The sequence below is a fragment of the Hyperolius riggenbachi genome, chromosome 5 (assembly GCF_040937935.1).
Source record: "Hyperolius riggenbachi isolate aHypRig1 chromosome 5, aHypRig1.pri, whole genome shotgun sequence".
Lineage (NCBI taxonomy): Eukaryota > Metazoa > Chordata > Amphibia > Anura > Hyperoliidae > Hyperolius > Hyperolius riggenbachi.
Genome location: NC_090650.1, coordinates 52,496,073 through 52,517,860, shown reverse-complemented (window position 1 = coordinate 52,517,860; position 21,788 = coordinate 52,496,073). Strand labels below are relative to the sequence as shown.

At 44.6% G+C, this 21,788-nt stretch overlaps 1 protein-coding gene across 1 annotated transcript in view; it reads right to left on the bottom strand.

Moving 5' to 3' along the window:
* KIF5B (kinesin family member 5B) overlaps window positions 1-21,788 on the bottom strand; it is a 118,866-nt gene that overhangs the window by 56,605 nt on the left and 40,473 nt on the right. Inside the window, exons 2-5 of the mRNA XM_068235691.1 lie at window positions 8,637-8,724; window positions 4,767-4,840; window positions 4,577-4,681; window positions 78-126 (exon numbers count right to left, since the gene is read on the bottom strand). Of these exons, the coding sequence (XP_068091792.1) occupies window positions 78-126; window positions 4,577-4,681; window positions 4,767-4,840; window positions 8,637-8,724 (316 nt within the window). The remainder of the gene's footprint in view (window positions 1-77; window positions 127-4,576; window positions 4,682-4,766; window positions 4,841-8,636; window positions 8,725-21,788) is intronic.

Genomic DNA, 21,788 nt, shown 5'->3' with positions numbered 1-21,788 from the left:
ACTACCCATCACCACCACACACCTCAGGCACGCCAAGGACAACACGAGCTATGAAAGGGGAACAAAACAAAACTTACCATCCAGCAGATCTCTAATCTTGTCTAAATAGATTTCAAAATAGGAAACCTAAAGAGAAACAACAAAGTTAGCATAACAGTAACAGAGGCTATTTTAAAGAGAAACTCCAACCTAGAATTGAACTTTATCCCAATCAGTAGCTGATACACCCTTTTACATGAGAAATATAATGATTTTCACAAACAGACCATCAGGGGGCGCTGTATGACTGATTTTGTGCTGAAACCCCTCCCACAAGAAGCTCTGGGTACCGCGGTACTCTGGGCAAATTGCCACAATGTAACAATGTTTACAGACAGGAATTAGCTGTTTACAGCTGTCTCTAACAGCCAAAACAGCTAGGAGCAGCTAAATAACCTGCCCACAGTAACAATGTCACCATGTAATACATGTCAGAATGTGAATCTGGGAGAGGAAAGATTTTACAATGAGCAAACACTGACTAAATCATTTATACATAATTATGGTAAAAAATGAAGCACTTTTTTTTTTTACTACATTATTTTCACTGGAGTTCCTCTTTAAGAACCATGAACCAAAATGAGAACTGGCCCTAATTATTACAACAAAGAACCTACCTGTATGAGCAGCCAGCCAGCCACCCATTTATTGTGTGCAACTGTGCTGAAGTGGACTATTAATGGTTTTTCCTAACCACCCTTCTTCAACACTGAGCCACACCGCAGAACGCTTTTTGATTCGTTGTCATTTTTAAGTTTCTCTCACTGACTTGCATTAAAATTGCGGCAAGGTCAATAGCAGCGCGGTTTTAAAAAGGAAAGCGGATCGTAAATCGCTATGCGGTGTGGCTCAGCCCTAAACTTGTTTACTACACTATTTACCGCAACCTAACACTAACCTTGTCACCTTGTAATGACTCTCCCCTTGCCTCCATGCACCTAGCCTTTACCCTTATTTCAAAATCCGATTACTAAACTCAAATTTCCAACAAAGCTTAACCACTTCACCACTGAGGGGTTTTACCCCCTGAGCACCAGAGCAATTTTCACCTTTCAGCGCTCCTTCCATTCATTCGTCTATAACTTTATCATTACTTATCGCAATGAAATGAACTATATCTTGTTTTTTCCGCCACCAATTAGGCTTTCTTTAGGTGGGACATTATGTCAAGAATTATTTTTTTCTAAATGTGTTTTAATGGGAAAATAGGAAAAATGTGGGGAAAAAAATTATTATTTTTCAGTTTTCGGCCATTATAGTTTTTAAATAATGCATGCTACTGTAATTAAAACCCATGAAATGTATTTGCCCTTTTGTCCCGGTTATAAAACCATTTAAATTATGTCCCTATCACAATGTTTGGCGCCAATATTTTATTTGGAAATAAAGGCGCATTTTTTTCAGTTTTGCGTCCATCCCTAATTACAAGCCCATAGTTTATAAAGTAACAGTGTTATACCCTCTTGACATAAATATTTAAAAAGTTCAGTCCCTAAGGTAACTATTTATTTTTTTTAATTGTAAATTTTTGAATTTTTTTTTAATTACAAAAAAAAAAATGGGGAGTGTGGGAGGTAATGAGTTAATTTTTTGTGTAAAAATCATTTATTTGTATGTGAAAAATTGTGTAGGGTGTAGTTTACTATTTGGCCACAAGATGGCCACAGTAACTTTTTGTTTTAATGCGACCTCCAAAGGATAAGGAGGCTGGACACGTGAGTTTTTTCTCACAATGATCGCGCTGCCCATAGGAGAGCAGCGGATCATTGTGGGGCTTAGATCAACGAACGGGAATGGATTTTCCCGTCCATTGATCTCCGGGCGAGCGGGCGGCGGCGTGTTTACTAGCGGCGGGCGGCGTGTTTACGAGCGGGAGCGCGGACAGCGTCGGGAACGCGGAAAGTACGGATTTCTCCGTCCCTGGGGGTTAAAGGATGGAAAAAGGGACGGAGAAATTCGTACGGGCGGGGGTAAAGTGGTTAAAGGAGTTATCAGGCATACTCAAAGAAAATAAGTGCTACTTACCCGGGGCTTCCTCCAGCCCCAAGCTCCCAGCATGTCGCTCGCCGCAGCTCTGCCCGCAGCCGTTTGCCGCAGACTCGTTCCGGTCCCCGGCAAGGACGTCAGGCCGACCTCCAAATCGGCCTGTACTGCGCCTGCGCGAGCGGCGCTGTCAATCACAGCCACGTGGGCCGGAGCGGACTGCACAGGGACATGCTGGGAGCTTGGGGCTGGAGGAAGCCCCGGGTAAGTAGCATTTATTTTCTTCAAACCTGCCTGGTAGCTCCTTTAAAGCGGGGTTGTCAGACATAAAATCAAATTACATTTACCCACTGCTCTGAGTTTATTATGTTAATCTACATGCCACCTGCATTGCAAGCATTCCAATATAATCATAAATGTGTCTGCTGCAATCATTCTCATCTCAGTCAGCCTGGCTCTATTCTGGTACATTGCGGGAGAGAGGGAAGATTGTTATCTCCCCTCACACAATCCTCACTGATAGGCTGAGGGCAGTACAGTGTGACAGAAGGCTGAGAAGGGGAAATACATCTCACCCCTCTGCAGAAGCTGCTGAAATACGATCTATGCTGTGCTCACATGTGTTTACAAAGCAAGCTAGATACGACAGTGCAGTTTCTACAGAGATCAGTGGGGAGGAGGTCTGGCAATGCATAATACACTATTTTAGGCAGGAGGGGAAAAAAGTGGAAGGGAGGAAATGACTTCAGGATAGGCTTTAGTAAGAGGCAGTAAAGATGGAAAATGTCTGGAACAGTTTTCTCTTTATTTACTACATAAAATTCACTGAAATCAAAAACATGGCCAGTACAATGCATGAGTTAGCAGAGTAGAACAACTATTTATCGACTTATATTTGTGTATTTTTTTTTCTGGTATAGTATTGCTGTTCCTGCTGCTTTAAACGTAATTCCCAGCAAAGTTTTAACAATTGCAAATTTCTTATTCAAATCACTTTATTTCTTGTAAGAGATAATTTTTTAGTTTCTGTTTAAAATTACTTTTCAGCACCCTGCAACTGAAAAACTACCAAAAAGTAGGTGAAAAGTACTGCCAAAATGATTATTTTCTTGCTTGCTGCTGGCTTAAAAGGCATTTTACTGATAAGATGTGAAAATATCACCCAGGAGAAAATTTAAAGTGAATCGAAAAAAGGCCAATGAGTTTTAGGACAGAACATGTAATTCCTGTTGGCAGCCAAAGCTACCAGTGGTGGCTCCTCCATCTGGAGATCAGCACTGGCTGTGCCCGTTACCAGCAGTAGTGAATCTCAACCGCTGTCAATAGGCTATGCTAACAGCACAGGGATTCTTCCCCAGCTCAGTCTTATGTAACACAGCAAATCGCAATAAAAATCTGATTCACATTTTTCACTGGATGCTAGCAACGCAAGAAGGAGAAAAAAAAAAAAAAGCAGAAAAGCAGGACATTTCTTTAAATCGCATGAAAAAAAAAAATCACACTCACATGTAAAATCGCAGTAAAATCGGAGTCGCATGTAGTGTGAAAAGGCCCTCAATGATCTATCTATTCTAGAGAACCTGCAGAAGTGCGTCCACATCATCAGATAGACAGCCACTGCTGGGGCACAGATCACTCACTGTGGGTTGTAATGAACAATGGGAGCCTTGGATGCAGGTAAATAACTACATGTGCTTAAGTTGGGGGGTGTTTTGTAATAAAATACAGGTGCCTATTACTGCTCTCATCCCTCTCAAGCGTCTGCAAAAGAACCAAGAGCATTACTGACACTTCTTTACAATGCTTGAAGCTGTCACATCAAAGCATATCTTTAGGGCAAGGAGGTGGTAGAATAAAATAAATAGAAGACGCTTTAACCAGTTACATTGGCTATATTTACTTTCACCACAATTTCATGATAGTAATCTTTAAAAGGGAGTCTAAAGAGTTAAAAAAAAAAAAAAAAAACCAGATACCCGCCTATGGAAAGGGAAGGCTCTGGGTCCTATAGAGCCTTCCAGTTCTCCTCCCAGGCTCCGCGTTCCAGCGTTGGCTCCCCAGTCTGCAATCGATGGGTCGGAGACTGCTCTCTGTCGCTTCAAAAGTCTTTGGGAGCCCCATTTCTCCCAAAGTAAGGCCACTCTGAACTGCGCATGCGCCAGCGCGCTCTCACACAGTCGCAGCACGGAGCCGCCCGGAGGCTTCCAAGGCCTCCCACAGGGGGAAATTTGAACTGAGGAAACTGTGGTGGAAAGAGGGGACCACTGTGAGAGGAGCGAGAAGGCTCTATGGGACCCAGAGCCTTCCCGCTCTTTAGGCAAGTATCTTTTTTTTTTTTTTTTTTTTTTTTTTTAAGGCTTCTGACTCCCGTTAAAGGACAACTGAAGTGAGAAGTGCATGGAGCCATATTTATTTCCTTTTAAACAATACCAGTTGCCTGGCAGCCCTGATACCCAAGGGGTACACCCTTGCTTTCCGCTGCCAATGGGAGGACAAGAAGTGGTTAAGTAGATTGTAACGATTACATTCAGTCCCCTGCTTCTTGTTGGTTTACCTTTATATGAAACTCCAGGTTTTCATCCATGGAATAAATGTAGTTAAATATATCTTGCACTATTCTGGGAATTATCCCCATTCCATCTGGATCATGTAGTTTACCCTAAAATAAAATGGAAAAAATAAAATCCTATTAGAGTAACATTACACCATGAAAGCTACAACTAAGTGATTGGCACTATACTTACCTCCATAGTATGGGTCTTTCCAGACGATGTCTGTCCATAAGCAAATATTGTACCATTGTATCCTTCAAGTACATCTAGAGAGCAAAAGGTATTTGCATTAATACTATGAAACCAAGATAAAGTAAAATGCATCAATTCTCCATAGACACAGATCACATGACTAGGAACAGTACAAAAAAAAAAAAGGATCAATGAAGTGCATATTAAATAACAAGATTACACTACCTTACTTATCGTACAGCACCTTTTCATTCTTATCCTGCCTGCAAAATCCCACAGCAGCTCACGGCAATCACAGGGGTAGATTAATCGAAAACTTTTACTTAAAGGGCAACTGAAGCAAGAGGGATATGGAGGCCGCCATATTTATTTCCTTGACAAGATTAGCTGCACGCTTGTTTCTGGTGTTATTCAGACACTACTGCAGCCAAAGAGACCAGCAGAGCTGCCAGGCAACTGGCATTGTTTAAAAGAAAATAAATATGGCAGCCTCCATATTCTTCTCACTTCAGTTGTCCTTTAATGTAAACCTGTAATGAAAAAAGTGCCCCTGGGGGGTACATAACTCAGGAGGGGGAAGCTTCTGGGTCCTAATGATGCCTCCCCGTCCTCTTCAGCATCAGGAATCCAGCGCTGGCAGGCCCAAAAATCCACCGACAAGCTCATCGGTGGTGAGTGCAGGCACAGTAGCGGCCACAGTGCGTAGCAATATTTACAATCTGCCTCTTGTACAAATTCCCCCTCGGGCTTTGGCAGAAATAGCTGAGCTCCGGCGAGTCGCCTGTGCAGTAGAGCAGACCCGATTGAGCTTAGCTATTTCCATCTGAGCCCGAGGGAAAGCTGGTACTGCACCTGTGCTGAAGTGCAGATTGTAAATATTGCTGTGTGCAGTTCGGTGGCTGAAGACATTCCCACAATCAAGCTGCCAGGCTATGGGGGCATTTCCTCCTACAGCCTGGGCACCTATATTCCTGCAGCTTGCAAGGGGAAGGTGGGGGTGGGTATGGATTTGTGTCACACAGGGTTGTGTGGTGAGGGGCAGAGCCTAGCAATGTATCCAGTTTTAAAGAGAGATTGTCAGCCACAAAATCAAATTCCAATTACCCACTGCTCTGTGTTTAATATGCAGCCTGCAACCTGACCCTGCATTGCACGCACTTCAATCCATGCAGAAAGGTTTCTGCTGTAAAAAAAAAAAAAAAAATCTAATCTCAGTCAGCCTGGCTCTAATTTTCATCACTCCTCCCTGATTGGCTGAGGGCAGTTCAGTGAGCTGCTGAAATCTGATCTATGCTGTGCTCACGTGTTTACAAAGCAAGCTAGTTATGACAGTGCAGTTTCTAAGAGGGAAAAAAGTAAGGGAGGAAATTACATCAGGATTGGCTTCAGTCAGAGGGAAGCAATGGAATGGAAAATGCCAGGAACAGAATTCTCTTTATTTACTATATAAAAATTTACTGAAATCAAAACGTGGACAGAACAATATATATGTTACATAAGCAGAACAAGTATTTATCTACTGATGTGTTGTTGTTTTTTTCCTGGGATAGTATGGCTGACCCTGCTGCTTTAATTCCAGCTGACAGCTTTGCCCAGAGCTTGCTACACTATACGAATGAGGAACAAACAAACAGGTCTTATGGACTGACTACAGGCACCCTTCCCATTGGTGCATTTGCTTTTCAGCATTGCAGGTACACTTTAGAAGTGTTAAACGTGAATGGCGAAGGTCCGATTTAATTGGCAGACTGCATTTTCTGAAAGATCTGCGCCTGACAAAAGTTCATTTATAATGAATATTTTATGATCCCTAAAGATGCGTACTGAACAAACTCAGTATGAGATCAATCGTGGGGTTGGGTAGACAGACCTAAGAGAACTGTGGCAGGGAAGAAATGTGGCGATTTTCCTTTAATAGTAATACTTAGATGTGTAGATGGTGGGGCAGCATCTATATATTCCCAGCATACAGCAGCTGCTGCGGCATTCCAGGACAAGTAAAGTTATCGCTGCCTTTTTAGCACAACCAAGAAAAGTATTTCTGTGTTTCAGTATTTTTATTCACGTTTACTGACAGCTGGTCAGTAAAGCCAACAAGGAGACAATCCATAGGACAGCGTAAAAACAAAAAAGTTACATTTAAAGAGACCTCCTGGGGATACTTACCTCGGGAGGGGGAAGCCTCTGAATCCTAATGATGCTTCCCTCCCCCCTCCCCAAACCTCAGGGATCCAGCACTGTCTCACCCGAAAACACAGCCAAGGATGTCGGCTGTGGTGCAGTAGCGCCTTCAATATTTACCTACTGCAATCCAGCGCAGGCGCAGTAGCAGCTCTCCTCTCGGGCCCCCGACAGAAATAGCCAAGCCCAATCGGGTCAGCTCTACTACACAGGCATGAGTCGCCCATGCAGTAGAGCAGAATCGATCGGGCTTGGCTATTTTCGGCTGAGTCTGATCGGAAAGCCATTACTGATCCTGCGCTGGATGGCTGTAGGTAAATATTTACCCCGCGGGTGTTCAGGGGCTGCCAGCGCTGGGGCCCCAGAGGATGAAGAGGATGGGGGAAGACTCATCAGGATCCAAAGGCTTCCCCTTCCAAAAGGTAAGTACATTTGCTGGGCTCATAAGATCTCCTGCACCTTCTCTTCCTGTATGTCAGATGATTGCCTTGGATGTCTATTTCCCAACTGATTTTTCATAGCCTGATGAAGAGCCACTTATGACTTGAAACAAGCTTGCATTCTTGCCTGCGATTTAGATGATTTCAAGCTGCTTACTTTATGACTACAAAGTTCTCAAGCTAATCAAGATGATGAAGATTTGGTGCATAAAAAAAAAAAAAAAAAGAGAAAAAGAAAAATTGTATATTTTCTGGATCCCCTCCCCCCTCCCCCAATTAGGGATGGACATGCTTAGGAGAGCTCATAGAGAAGCATGTGATCAGTTTGATCAGCTGATAGCTTTGTAAGGTTCTGATTTGCGGTGATGACTTCCTGGTTTAACACATGACCAGCACATCAGAACATAAAAAACTGATTACATGCATCTCCATGAGTTCGCCTAAAGCCCCCTTTACATCATGCAATTCCGCATGCGATCAATCGAATTTCGATTGGATCAATTAAATCAGACATGTCCGATCGGGATTCGATCACGATTCGATTGGCAGTGTACCTATGCAAAATCGGCCACACTACCGATTAAATTCCAATCGGACATGTCGGATTTAATCGATCCAATCGAATTCGAGCGATCGCATGCAGAATTGCATGGTGTAGAGGGGGTTTAACACTGTCATCCCTAATCCCCATATATCATTGCCACAGATAAGAACTCAGCATATTGTCAATGATTCAACATTTTAGCAACAACGATTAACATTACTACAAAACTGTTAAGAGAACAAAAGTCCAAGCAGTAATAGATTACTGATCTCTCATGGTTGGGAGAAAACACATGGAGGAGTCACGTGGAGTGCTTGGAGGAAATGACCCCTCTCTTCACACCCCCCCCCCCCCCTCTTTGGCCTCATATTAGCAAACACAAATGGCCGTGCGATCATAATGCAATGCATGCGACTGCACATCTGCGTTGCCACTACCGTGCATGGATCAGTGTTGCGTTTTGCCAAAAATGTGTTCAGCAGTGCGATATTGCGATATTGCATTACACTGCTGAGCAAAGCATATAGTGTGAATGTCAGACAGTGCAGCATACGCACTTCTAATTTTCTTGCGGGTCACACACCATCAGTGTTGCCAAAATGCACATGGTAATGCGTATAGTGCGAGCAAAGCCTTAGAGGGAGTGGGAGTATTCTTGCTTTAATAATACAGGGGCATTACACGAACAATAAAAGCCCCACTTACCTTTAACAATCGCTTTTGCACAGGCATTGTAAACATTTTCTTGAGATGTATTTGACTGGAACACTCGGTCAAAGACATAAGGTTTGTTCTGAAAGAGAAAAAAAAGAAATGTTACTTGTTGGTGGTGCACTGCGCTACAACTGATGAGGATGCCAGCTTATACTACAATAGAAGGGACATGCAGAAAATAGATCAAAGGGTTAACAGTGGTTGGATAGTGTACTGGTTAAGGGCTCTGCTTTTGACATGGGGGACCAGGGATAGAATCCTTGGCTAAGGTCAGTACCTATTCAGTAAGAAGTCCTGGGCAAGACTTCTTAACACTGCAGGGTGGCTTCTTGAGCGTGCCCTTAGTGGCTGCAGCTCTTGAGTCCAACAGGAGAAAAGTGTTATACAAATGTTATTGCAAATGTTTATTATTATTATAATATGCAACCACACACTATTACACATTTTTAAAAGATTATGCAATTGGTTAAATAAAAGTGTCAAATTAAAAAGAAAATCAATACCTAGTGCCCTCATTCCAATTCTGTGATGTTTAACTCATACATAAAAACAGTTCACAAAAAGAAAACAAAAACAATCAGGGCCCTTTTCCACCTGCAATCGCTAGCGTTCACGCTGAACGCTAGCGATTGCTGAATCGCAAAACCGGCGATTCCCCCGACGTTTGCGGCCGCGATTTTGCTATGCTATGCACTGCATAGCAAAATCGTGGCAATTATCGCTCCGCCGCGCGTTCGCGTTCCCGACAAAAGCGAATCGCGGTAGTGGAAATGACCTACCGCGATTCCTATGTTAAAAAGCAAACCGTAGCGATTGTAAAATCGCTAGCGGTTTGCGGTTTTGCGATTCAGCCAGCACAAACGCGCTGGTGGGAAAGGGCCCTTAAAAACATTGTACGAGTGAGTTTTAGGATTCAGTGTGACTGTAAGCAAAAAGAAAAGTTTTGCTCATTGTACAAGTATTCTGAATTAATTTGATGTCCCACATCCATGTAACCGATGGTCGTTCCCAGTCCTGCTGTATTCTGTGCTGGGAAAGGGGGGTGTTTAGATGTGGAGGCTGACATATTTCCTTTTAAAACAATACCAGTTGCCTGGCAGTCCTTGGTCCTTACTGGCATCAGTAGTGTCCGAATCATGTGGCTAATCCAGCCAAAAACATCCTATTGGCATGCTTGTTTAGGGTCTATGGCTAAAAGTATTAGAGGATCAGCAGGACCAGGGTTCGAATCCCGGCTCTGCCTGTTCAGTAAGCCAGCACTTATTGGAGTAGACCTTAGGCAAGTCTCCCTAACACTGCTACTGCCTATAGAGCGCATCCTAGTGGCTGCAGCTATGGCGCTTTGAGTCCGGCAGTAGAAAAGCGCAATAAAATATTCTGTGTCTTGTCTAGGACAGCCAGGCAATATGCATTACTTAAATGGAAATAAATATGTCAGCTTCCATATCCCTCTCACTTCGGGTGTGCTTTAAGAAATAACTGTGCACTTAGGTGACACACTAAGGCTTTCTTACTCAAGGGTATCTGACGCATCTTAGACCTGGCAAACACCATGCAATTTTCACTTCAGATCTTATATCCAATTAAGAAAATGACCAGTTTAGAGGGGGGGAAAAAAGCCTACTGATCGCCAACGACTAATCCCAAGCTTAAAACTGATCTGTTTCTTGATCGCAAGCAGATTGGACATGCTGAAAAATATAGTGTACAAGATACAGAGGCGCCAAAAGAATAAAAGGTAATTAAATGAACTTAAAAAACCAACTGGTTAAACAGAGGAGGCAGCGGTGGTCTTACCCCCTCCAAACAGACACAGGCAAGGACTGCGATTCAGACAGTCAACAATTTATTCGGAACTCCAAAAAACAATGCAACGCGTTTCACGGGCCATACATCCCGCTTCATCAGGCAAAATACAGTAGGAGTCACAGCATCCGTATTATATCAGCGAGCTCGGCGCCTCTGTGTCTCTGTCACAGAGGCGCCGAGCTCGCTGATATAATACAGATGCTGTGACTCCTACTGTATTTTGCCTGAGGAAGCGGGATGTATGGCCCGTGAAACGCGTTGCATTGTTTTTTGGAGTTCCGAATAAATTGTTGACTGTCTGAATCGCAGTCCTTGCCTGTGTCTGTTTGGAGGGGGTAAGACCACCGCTGCCTCCTCTGTTTAACCAGTTGGTTTTTTAAGTTCATTTAATTACCTTTTATTCTTTTGGCGCCTCTGTATCTTGTACACTACATTGAGTCCACCCTGGGTGGAGGGTTGTTACCCTATTTTCCTGTCTACAGAGAGCGACTTTTTATTCCTGAGTGGGGTCAGGTTTGTTCTCCCCACCTGCCTATACAGTGGTTGCCTATTGGTAACCCTGGTTTGTAAGTATAAATTTAACTTATCATTTATTTTACTGTCCCCAAGACGAATTACACTATTGGGGCTCTTGGTGTCCCTCTGCTTTATGCTGAAAAATATGGATCGAAATACTGGCTATTGTTCCATGAGTAGGTCCATTCGATAACCACCTGGAAAAATATAGGCTTTACTTTAACACTAAAATATCTTCATAGTAAACTCTGATATAGTAAACTCAGTCCTCAGGTCCCAGCAAATGACCAATTCTGATATAGTAAACTACATTTCCTGCTCCCTTGGAGTTTACTATAAAGGGATTCTACTGTACTCAATGTGCCAGGTGGAAGATATTGCTGGATATTGGTTAGGGCAAGAAGAATAAAAGAACAGCAAATGGGTATGTTGCCGATGATGTCATTCCATTACTGTGTCTGTGAAAAAATACACCTTGATATAATCAAAAGCAAAGTTCAACTTTAAGTAATGGAATGAATTCCTGTTTGAGGCTTTCTCTAATACAGGAGGTCCCCTACTTACAATCAGGTTCCGTACTGGGAGATTGTTTGAAAGCTGAATTTGTTTGTAAGACAAGTCTTGTGTTCTTAACATAGTGAAATGTGGACAAAGGATTTATTTTCAGCACCCTTTCACACTAGCATCATATTTTTGTTGTATTGTCTCGCATACACTAAAAGATCAAATCCTTTTAAGGGGAGTGCAACAGCTGGAGAAGAGGGATGACTCCCTCTATGCAGTATTCAATAGAAGAAAGAGCTGGCACATCCAAAGCAAATCTTTATTGGTTCCATGTAAAAGCATATAGCCAACATTTCGGAGCCACGTAGGGCCCCTTTATCAAGCCAATGTTTGCTCGGAGGCAAAGGTCTGTCTGCTGCTGTGTAGAAATTCCTGTATAGGAAGTGGGAGTCAGGCTCCTTTAAACACTAACCCTTTCACACTAGCTCTGAAAACCTGTGTTGCGTTACCCTTTCTTACCGAGAGGTGCCTCGAGTGCAATGAAAGTCAATGGAGCCTTGCAGAGTTAATGCGCTGCGATGCACCATAAGCAAAGTCTGCAGCGTGTTACCACAGGATTATTCAGCAATGCAGGTCAATAGGCGACACAGCAAATGTGCACATGTGGGGACTGACGAGGATCCCCGAGATGCAAGTGAATTTGTAAAATGTACTTGTAGGGAAAAAAGTGCCCCAAATATGTACACACTTTGGGAGAGGGAAGCCTCTGGACCTTCCAGAGGTTACCCCCACCCCCCTCCACCAGGCCATTCAAGCAATGTCCCCTAAGCAGGCCTAGTGCACACCAGAGCGGTTCGGTCGCGTTTTCAGATCAGATTGCGGCTGCGGATACGCCTGGGTAATGTATTTCAATGGGCTGGTGCACACCAGAGCGGGAGGCGTTTTGCAGAAACGCATACTCCCGGGCTGCTGCAGATTTTGGATTGCGGAGGCGTTTCTGCCTCCAATGTTAAGTATAGGAAAACCGCAAACCGCTCTGAAAAACGGCAGTTCAGAGCGGGTTTGCAGGAGTTGTTACAGAAGCGGCCTGGTGATGCGCCGATCCCACTTTTTTGCGCAATTTTCAATTTTACTTGGTAGCGCGCCCAGGCTATGCATATGCCTAGGTAGGATTTAGTTAGTGTTAGGTCCTCTCCCATGGAGGAAAGACTTCTTCGACAGTGGGAGGGACGAGTACCTAACAAGTTGCATGCAAGCTGTTACAGGAAACCAACATCCTCCAGTGGTAGACAGGTCATGTGTATGCTCAGTGTGTATTTTATCCCATAAGTGGGGCTTGCACTCTTTTGCAGGTAAGCACTCATCTGTTTTTAAGTAGCGCTGTTCATTTCTTTGCTATGTACTAATTTAATTTATTTTTGGTCAGCTGCTCCCACTTAACAGCTTTGCTTTTGGTGTATATGCAGAGCCTCTGTTTGGGTTCAAGGTGCGTTTGTAGTTTCTGGGGGGGCTCAGCGCATCTCTGAGCAGAGGCCATTCGGAGGAGGCCTGGTGATGCGCTGATCCCACTTTTTTGCGCAATTGTTACAGAAGCTGTTCAGTAACAGCTGTACTGTAACAATATCTGAAGTCCACTACACCAAAAACGCTTGCCAAAACCGCAAAATGCTAGGTGAAACGCTACAGAAAAAGTTTCAAAATCTGCTAGCATTTTGCGGATCTGCTAGCGGGTTTTGGTGTGCACCAGGCCTAAGGGCTCGTCTATGGCTTGTGCATGCACAGGAGCACAGACTTACTCGGGCTTGGCTATTTCCGCTGAAGCCTGACCGGGTTTGTGCTACTCCACAGGCGCAGTGCTGCTGCACTTTGAAGGTCCCTGCTTGTGAACGGCTTGGTGGTGAAGGACAACGGGAGACTTCTGGGGCAAAGATCTAATTTTTCTTTCTGCAAACCTCACAGGTTTGCTTTAAAAGAGGAACTTTAACCACCTAAGTACCAGTGGCCTCTGCCTCCTTATGGACCAGAGACCGCTGGTACAATACCGACGGAATCCCAACGAATCACCGCGCATACCTGCCGCAACCGACATCACGCCAGGACCCTCCTGCCAGACTCTGCCGTCTCTATGACGGCAGAGTCATGTGAGCCGGTCAGGAGCCGCTTTCATTGGCTCCTGACCATGTCCATCAATGTCAAAGCCAATGGGAACAGCTTACATTGATAGACACGGCCAGGAGCCAATGAAATCGGCTCCTGACCCGCTCACATGGCTCTGCCGTCATAGAGACAGGCAGAGCCAGTGAGTTGCGGCGAGAGATGTCGGGTTTGAGCGGCGCGATCGGCGGGGAGCGACGGAAACAGCGGATGCGCGCTGCGGCGGTGATTGAAATCTACGTCCTGACAGCCAGGAGCCCACCAAAACAGGGCGTAGATTTCAATCACTTTGGTCCTAAAGTAGTTAATGAAAAGGGGGGGAAAATAAAGCAATACACTGCAAAGTGAAAAATAAAAGAAAGATCAGGAAATGATTGATGATGATGTTCATACTGTTTGATCCACAATCAACATGCACGTCATCATCTTTACTACTGGAAGTAGTAAAAAAAAAAAAAAAAAAAAAAAAAAAAAAAACTAGGCAGCACCAACTGCCATTATCTATAACCCCACCTCCTAACAATGCGATACGCTAAAGAGTGCGAGTGTGTGTGTGTGTTATAAACATACCTATGCACAGAGGGAGATTACTGGTTGCTCGGCAGTTGGAATTTACCACAATATTATTTACCACGATGCAATGGTTCACAGACAGGCAACAGTCAGGACCTAGGTCATGACATCACACTTTGGGAGGGGTTTCACCACAAAATCTGCCATATAGACTTCTCTGATGATCTATTCGAGAAAAGATAGATTTTTTGTGGAAAAAAGGGTATCGGCTACTGATTGTGATGAGGCTCAATCCTTGGATACAGTTTCACACTTTAAAGTGTTTTAAACTACTTACAATAGTTTATACAATACTGTAACATGTAACAAAAATATGTAAATGGAACAGTACTGTATATTTTGCACATGGAGACAACTTTGTTTGTATGAAATGTAACTGGAGTCATGTGTAAGTAGGGGAGTGTGAGTGTCATATTTACAGCTGCATGTTGCAGAGGATTCTTGGAAGCCCTGTCATCATCAGAACACATGGTTAACAAAATGCAGCAGTCATTTTGCTCCTGAACAAATGGCAAGCTATAATTACACAATCCCTCATTATACGAAGCATAGGCATATGACATGTTTTAAAGACGTGCAGTTCTAAAACAGTCTGCTTGTCAGGGGTGATGGAAGGCACGTTGAATCATCACACATCTGACAACGGCTGCTACCTCAAATACTCTTATTTGCTGCACAAGTAACACTAGATAACACACTGTATTCAATACTTGGATTATTATCTACCCTCTGATATGCAACCAAGACAACACTGTGCTGTTCATATCTGTGTAAATCAATGCCTGGTGATGTCTCACTCCAAGATGATGATTACGGTCTCATTTCCATGACGGCGCTGTGGTCAATGCAAGTGGCTATCAACGCATAGCTCTGCTCTACGATATTTGCCAATGCGATTGCGATCTCATTCATTTGTACTAAGTAAAATCATACTACAAATGAACAGAAATGCATGCAACCATGCCTTGCGATTCTTAGGTCGATCGCAACGCATGGATGGGGACAGCAGACAGCGCAGTCTCTACACTTCTGATGTCATTGCATCACTGTGCGTAGCTAAAAAAACCCTGATCAGCTACATTCCAGTGGAAAAGAGGCCTAATTTATTTTTATTTTGAAAATCTTTGCTGTTGCCCAGTGGAAAAAAAAAACTTTCCCCTTACTTTCTGACCCTGGGACCTTTATGGAGGTCTAGACAGGGCTGCGGACTCAGTTGGAGCAATTTTTGGGTACCTGGAGTCTGAGGTTTCATAAATTGAGGAGTCGGATGATTTTTGTACTAAATCTACAGCCCTGGTATTAGGCTAAGGAGTCGAAGTCGAGGAGTCGGAGCCATTTTGGATACCTGGAGTTGGTAGTTTCTAAAACTGAGGAGTTAGATGATTTTTGTACCAGCTCCACAGCGCTGGGTCTGGGTCTCCAATAGGACAACTGTTTAGATAGCATACACTTGACAATATTTGTGTTTGATCAACCTTTAGGTTCAATTTTTAAATCAAATCAAGGATGAATCAAGAACTTCTGGTTGTACAATCGATGGAAAGTGATACCTATCCGGCTTAAACTCAAAATACTGCCAAATGAGCTGGATGGAAAAATGTAAGCAGATTGTACAAGAATCAGCTGCTATCAAATGTAGATCGATTTATTGTTTCTATGTGCTTTACTATCAATAGCATACACTTGACAATATTTGTGTTTGATCAACCTTTAGGTTCAATTTTTAAATCAAATCAAGGATGAATCAAGAACTTCTGGTTGTACAATCGATGGAAAGTGATACCTATCCAGCTTAAACTCAAAATACTGCCAAATGAGCTGGATGGAAAAATGTAAGCAGATTGTACAAGAATCAGCTGCTATCAAATGTAGATCGATTTATTGTTTCTATGTGCTTTACTATCAATATCATTGCAATTTTCAGGCCCACAGCAGGCGATTTGCACCAGATTCCCACATGCGATTTTAGATGCAGAAACACAGCCTATTAAAATCAATAGGCTGCATCTGAATCATGTATTTGTTGGATGTCTGTCACTCTTAACCACTTAAGGACCGGGCTGTTTTTTGCTGATCTGTGCTGCGTGGGCTCTCCAGCCCACAGCACAGATCAGCAGTGAGGCAGGGCGACTAGACTTCCCCCCGTTTTTCCCCACTAGGGGGAATGACCTGCTGGTTGGGGGGGGGGGGGGGGGCGTCTGATCGCTGCCGCTCCGTGTGGCCGAGCGGGGGGGGGGGGGGGGCGTCCTCAAAGCCCCCCCTCCGCAGCGCTATTCCTCCCTCCCCTTCGCTCTATGGGCGGCACAGGACGGATCGCCGTTCTCTAAGCCCCCTCCGCAGCGCTACTCCTCCCTCCCCCCCTTCGCTCCATGGGCGGCACAGGACGGTGTTCCGTCCTGCGCCGCCTCTGATAGGCTTCAGCTTATCAGATGCCGGCGATCCCAATCAGAGGCCAGGGATTGCCGATCTCCTTTACGGCCGTATGATGTAAACAGCGGGATGTTTACAATTATCCTGTGAGCCGCGATCGGAGGCTCGCAGGCTGTTCACGGAGACATCCTTCTGTGAACTGACATGGAATGGCCCCATGTAAAACCACAAACGACCAGCCGCCGCCTATCGGCGTTAGGCGGTCGTTATGTGGTTAAGGTGTCCATTAACGGAACAATTTTTTTTACTAAATGCGATTTTTTGATGCGATTTAAATGATAAGTAATCTGAAAGCAATTATTGAATGTTCATATTTACTCAACGATTATTTCTTCAAAGACGAAGGGGGGCTGTTTCAGGGAAATGAGATGCAAGAACAGGAAGTAGAATGAAGCCAGTACACATTTGCAGGACCCACCGGCAAGTGAGTATTTATCCCCACCGTTGTTAGTGCGCCTGTCACTGCAACGCATCCTGGCCGCTACGTCGCCCTGCCCCCCGAAAAGCTGGTAAAACGTGATTGTGCATAGTATGATTACCATGCACAATCAAACCACGGTATATAGTCATACCACAGCAACCCCTACCAGCGGACCAAGAATGCTGCAAGATGATGAACCCCAATTAGGGACTTCGGACTTTGCTGGGATTTAAAAATACCCATACACTAAAAGAAAAGGCCCTATTGCTCATTTTACGTCACAACATTGATTTGAAGAGGCTGTTTTAGTCTCCATCAAGCACCCAACTGATGGATGCTACCACCTCAAAAGTGCAAAGCTAGTGGCTGCAGTACTGCGATCAAGACAAAATAAATGACTGTAGCACACACCTTCCAAGGAGTGTTTTTAGCCATAAACAAATTGAATTTTGCTAAAGGCGAGAGGACAAAAGTTACACTGGTTTAGTGTTACCAGTACCTACCAGACAGTATATCCAAGCCATTTAGAGTATGCCTGAGGCAAGTAAAAACAAACAAAACAGCATTTTAGATATCTCAGTAGTTGGGAGCCTCTAGGTGGTCCAAAGGTTTCCCAAATCCTCATGGTGCCCACCAATCCAACGCAAAGTTCATCTTCTGGCCATGGGTAAGCCGATCCGGACTGGACATGCGCAAATCAGGTCCATGCATGCTCAATACAACGAAAATGGCTTTTTTTCTTGCGTGCACAAGCACTTTTTACTTCGCATGCGAAATCTTCACTCAATGTCTGGCGCTTGTAACCAAGAAACCTATTTCACTGGCTTTAGTCTAATAGATCTAGAGCAGTGATGTCAAACTCCAGTCCTCAAGGGCCAAGGTCCTCACACATTTTTGGCACAGCTCAAACTAATTGCGGGTACTGAAACAGGTAGAACACATTTCTCCATTTCTCAGTCCGTCCTGAACTCTAGCATAGATATGGCCCTCTAGGACTAGAGTTCTGTGATCTAGATAGAAGACCCTGCACTGGAACGGTGTGGGCTGTAGGAGAATCCAGAAAGCCTCTGTGCCATCCATCCATCCCTTCCTAATGAGGGAAGTATTTTTTCTCCTTATTCACTTCAGGTGTAATATAAAAAAACCTACATGTGATACACTGGTCAGCTGAAGAGGCCAATAATGTCTATTACAAGTCTGAACAATAAATATTTCTTATCTGCTGGGTAAATACATTTCCATTCTATCATTTGGAAAGCATCATATAACCATGGTAACCAGTCCTGCAATGAATATAGAAATTCCATTCATTGCTGGATCGGCACAGCACTAGCCAGAGAATGTCAGCTAAAACATAGCTAGCATTTCCTTCATAAGCACACATCAGAGTCTAGGGCATAGATCTCCCAACATGCACTGCGGCGGCTAGGGACGCGCAACATCATTGCAGCCAATTCAAGCCGTTTCAACTGGTTTTGCGCCTATATTCTCACTAGGACTTCAACAGCTGTAGATATGGAAATACTTCTTGTTTTTTGCATATGGTTTTCCATGAACGTATTTTTTTCATCAGTTTTGGTTGCCCAGGTTTTTGACAGTTGTTTTTAGCATCCTTTAGAGATCTCCAGGCAACGTGGTTTCTCTGAATATAAGTAAATAGACATGTACATCATATTGTCACTAACAGGCCACACCTAGTGGGAGAGATATCACACAGAAACCGCGGCTAAGAACGCACCTTTATTACATGCCTCGTGTCTTACACAATATCCTATGACCGACAAGACACAGATCTGAGGAGTATACAGTTACATAATATAAAGAGTAACTGCACAGTGTCTAAGTAATTCAATATCAATGAGTCTCTTTGTACTTCGGAAGAGAAAATCAAGCCTGCAGGGTGAAGCCATGCGCTGTGGAGAGCCGCTCTGCCTCCGGCAGCCAGATTAACCACAGAATGCTCATTGTTACAAAGCTGTGCTTCATCAATTGGCATATGCTGTAATGTCCTATTACAGAAATTGAAAATAGAAAAACAAAACAGATCATCCACAAATGTATTCCAAATCAATCCACTACCCTATCCTGAAAGACAAGCGTTTACTAAAAAGGTCCATTGCTCTCTGTTAGAGTAGGGTCACACTTATTTTAAAAACATATCCGTGGCTCTGTTTTTTGGCCCGGATCAAAATCGGAGCCACGGATACCAATGTTTAAAATAGCAGCCGTCTTCACTCACACTCATCAGTCTGCGTTTAGGGGGATCCGTACTGAAAACCTGAATGGATGGTCCAGATTTGAAGGATTTTCACCGGATACACGGAGGGGTAGTGAAACCTAATGCAAAAGTGGATATACACAGGCAGCTTTGGACACAGAAACAGATCTGTTTTCAGTGCCCCAGCCTGTAAGTGGGGAGGGGCCAGGACAGGGTCCCCCATCTTTGCCCCCTCCCCTCCAGCTATTTGTGCACATTTTGTAATTAAATGTAATGTATGCAGCGAGCAGGAAAGCTTACCTTCCTTACCTCCTTCGCTCGCCGCGTCACTTCCTGCAATGCCGCCCTCCAAAGTATAGAGGGCGGCATTGCAGGAAGTCAAGCGGCGAACGGTGGAACGCAAGGGAGGAAGGTACGCTTCCCCGCTCTCTGCATACTTTACATTTAATTACAACATTTGCGCAAATAGCTGGAGAGGGAGCGGGGACGGGGAACCCAGGTGAAAGGGGAGGACGGATGCCCCCACCCTCCCTGCCACCCACACCCTGGCTGCTTCCCCCTCCAGTTCAAGTTTCTCATCATATATATCCCCGCGTGTGGCTTGTGCCCAGCAGTCAGGGCTCCTACCAACAGACCAACAAAAGGTGTTGCTAGTGTAGAGGCTGCCTCGGCCCTGCAGTGTCGCCTAAGGTTCCTGATTCCGATGAAAGGAAAGGCCTCGTACCTGTGTACAAGGCATTAGGCTTCTTCTGTTAGACACTGAACACACAGAGCAGTTGATTTGTCTCTGCACACAGCACACACCAGAGGGGAGAGTAGAAGGAGTATGGAGAGAGACTAGGTAGCGCTGCAGATCCAACAATGGTATAGTAAAATTTCAACAATTTTTAACATTACGACTGATCTCATGTGTTTATTTCGGTAAAAACCACCTATCCCAATCATGGAAAATCGGCGGCAGGGTGATCACGATAAGATGAAAAGCCACAATTTTTGTCTAATTAGAGGTTTTAAATGATATCTCCAGCTGGCCATGTGAGTACAGGTCATCTGATCGACTTGTACCCGTTTTGAATGTGGCCATATCGCGCAGTCCGTCGTTAGCTTGCGTGCACTGTATGCAAATGAGTTGGTTGTTCACTTGGCTGGTGCGTGGAAAATACAAGTCGTGCAATCGCTTGGTCATGTGGTGGGTCATGTCATCGGGTTGCTGTGCGGAAAAGTTGCCTGTGTGTACGAACCTTAAGGGATACTTCACCTCAGAACCACAATCTCTTATTACGTTGTATCTCTACAACAGCCGTTTCATATTACCGTTAGACTTCAGCCTGCAATAACATTTTTATATGCATTCAGATGTGCGGGGGTACATATTATAATGCTGGTAAGCTGTGAGCATAACTGCACGCAGTGTTCTGTACCCAAGCCTGACAGTACTTATGAAGTCGCTGTAGATCATACATGTCAAACTCTGGCCAAATTTGGCCCTCAAGTGGTTTCCCACTTTGCATTATGTTTGGCCCAGTCTACACCACCAGGGAAGCTATATTGAGGGTAAAGCCCTAGAACACCAGGGAAGCCATATGGGGAGGTAGGGGGAAAGCACTGAACGCTAGGGAACTGTATAAGGGAGGGTGGGGGTCTCTAGACACCACGAAACTGTATAAAAGAGGGAGGACCGCTAAATACCAGAGAACTTTATAAGGGAGAAAGGTGGCCAGTAGACATTGAGGTTGGCCCGCAGCTAGGTCCCAGTGTACAATTTCGGCCTACTTTGTATTCCTGGTCTCCTTCGCCCCTGTCCCCGGGCCTGCGTGCGTGCGGGGGGGCGGGGCTTGGCGGACGCGCCGGGCGCACCATTGGTTGGTTCGCCCGTCGTGTCTGCCCGCCCCGCCCCCCTGCTCGCATTGGCCGGGGGGCGGGGGCGCGGGTGGCAGTGTGGTGTGGCCGGATTGGACGGCGGCGACTACATAGGAAGCGTGTCACGGCTTTCCGGACACGCCTCCTGAAGAAGCCGGTAGTAGCCGGCGAAATCGATCGAGGACGCTGTCCTCCATGGTGGTGGATCCCCCTGGCACCTAAGTCCCCATGCTCCTCTAGGACATCACCTCCTCTCAGCCAACACCGCTGATGGTCGCAGAAACCTGCCCGGATGAGTAAGAGCCCACTGGGCAATCACACACCACCTATATTCATATGCTTGGCTGACATACAGTGTTATTATGCTTCATGGCTATTGCCACTGCTGCTTTTTCATCTACTGGCTGTTTGACCTGCTTTCAACAATGATGTGCTCCCTTGCAAGGATTTACTAACATCAATACTGCTTACATCTGTCAACCTGTTTGTGGTCATCAAGCCTCTGCTGCATGGACTTTTGTCTCCATTTTATGCTGCTATACACTAGCCCTGGTGCCTCTGCAGATTTGCAAGGAACTGCTGGCAATAACACTGTTTTCATTTATCTGCTTTCTGCTAATGAGCCACTGCTACATGGACTTTTGCTTTCAACTAATGC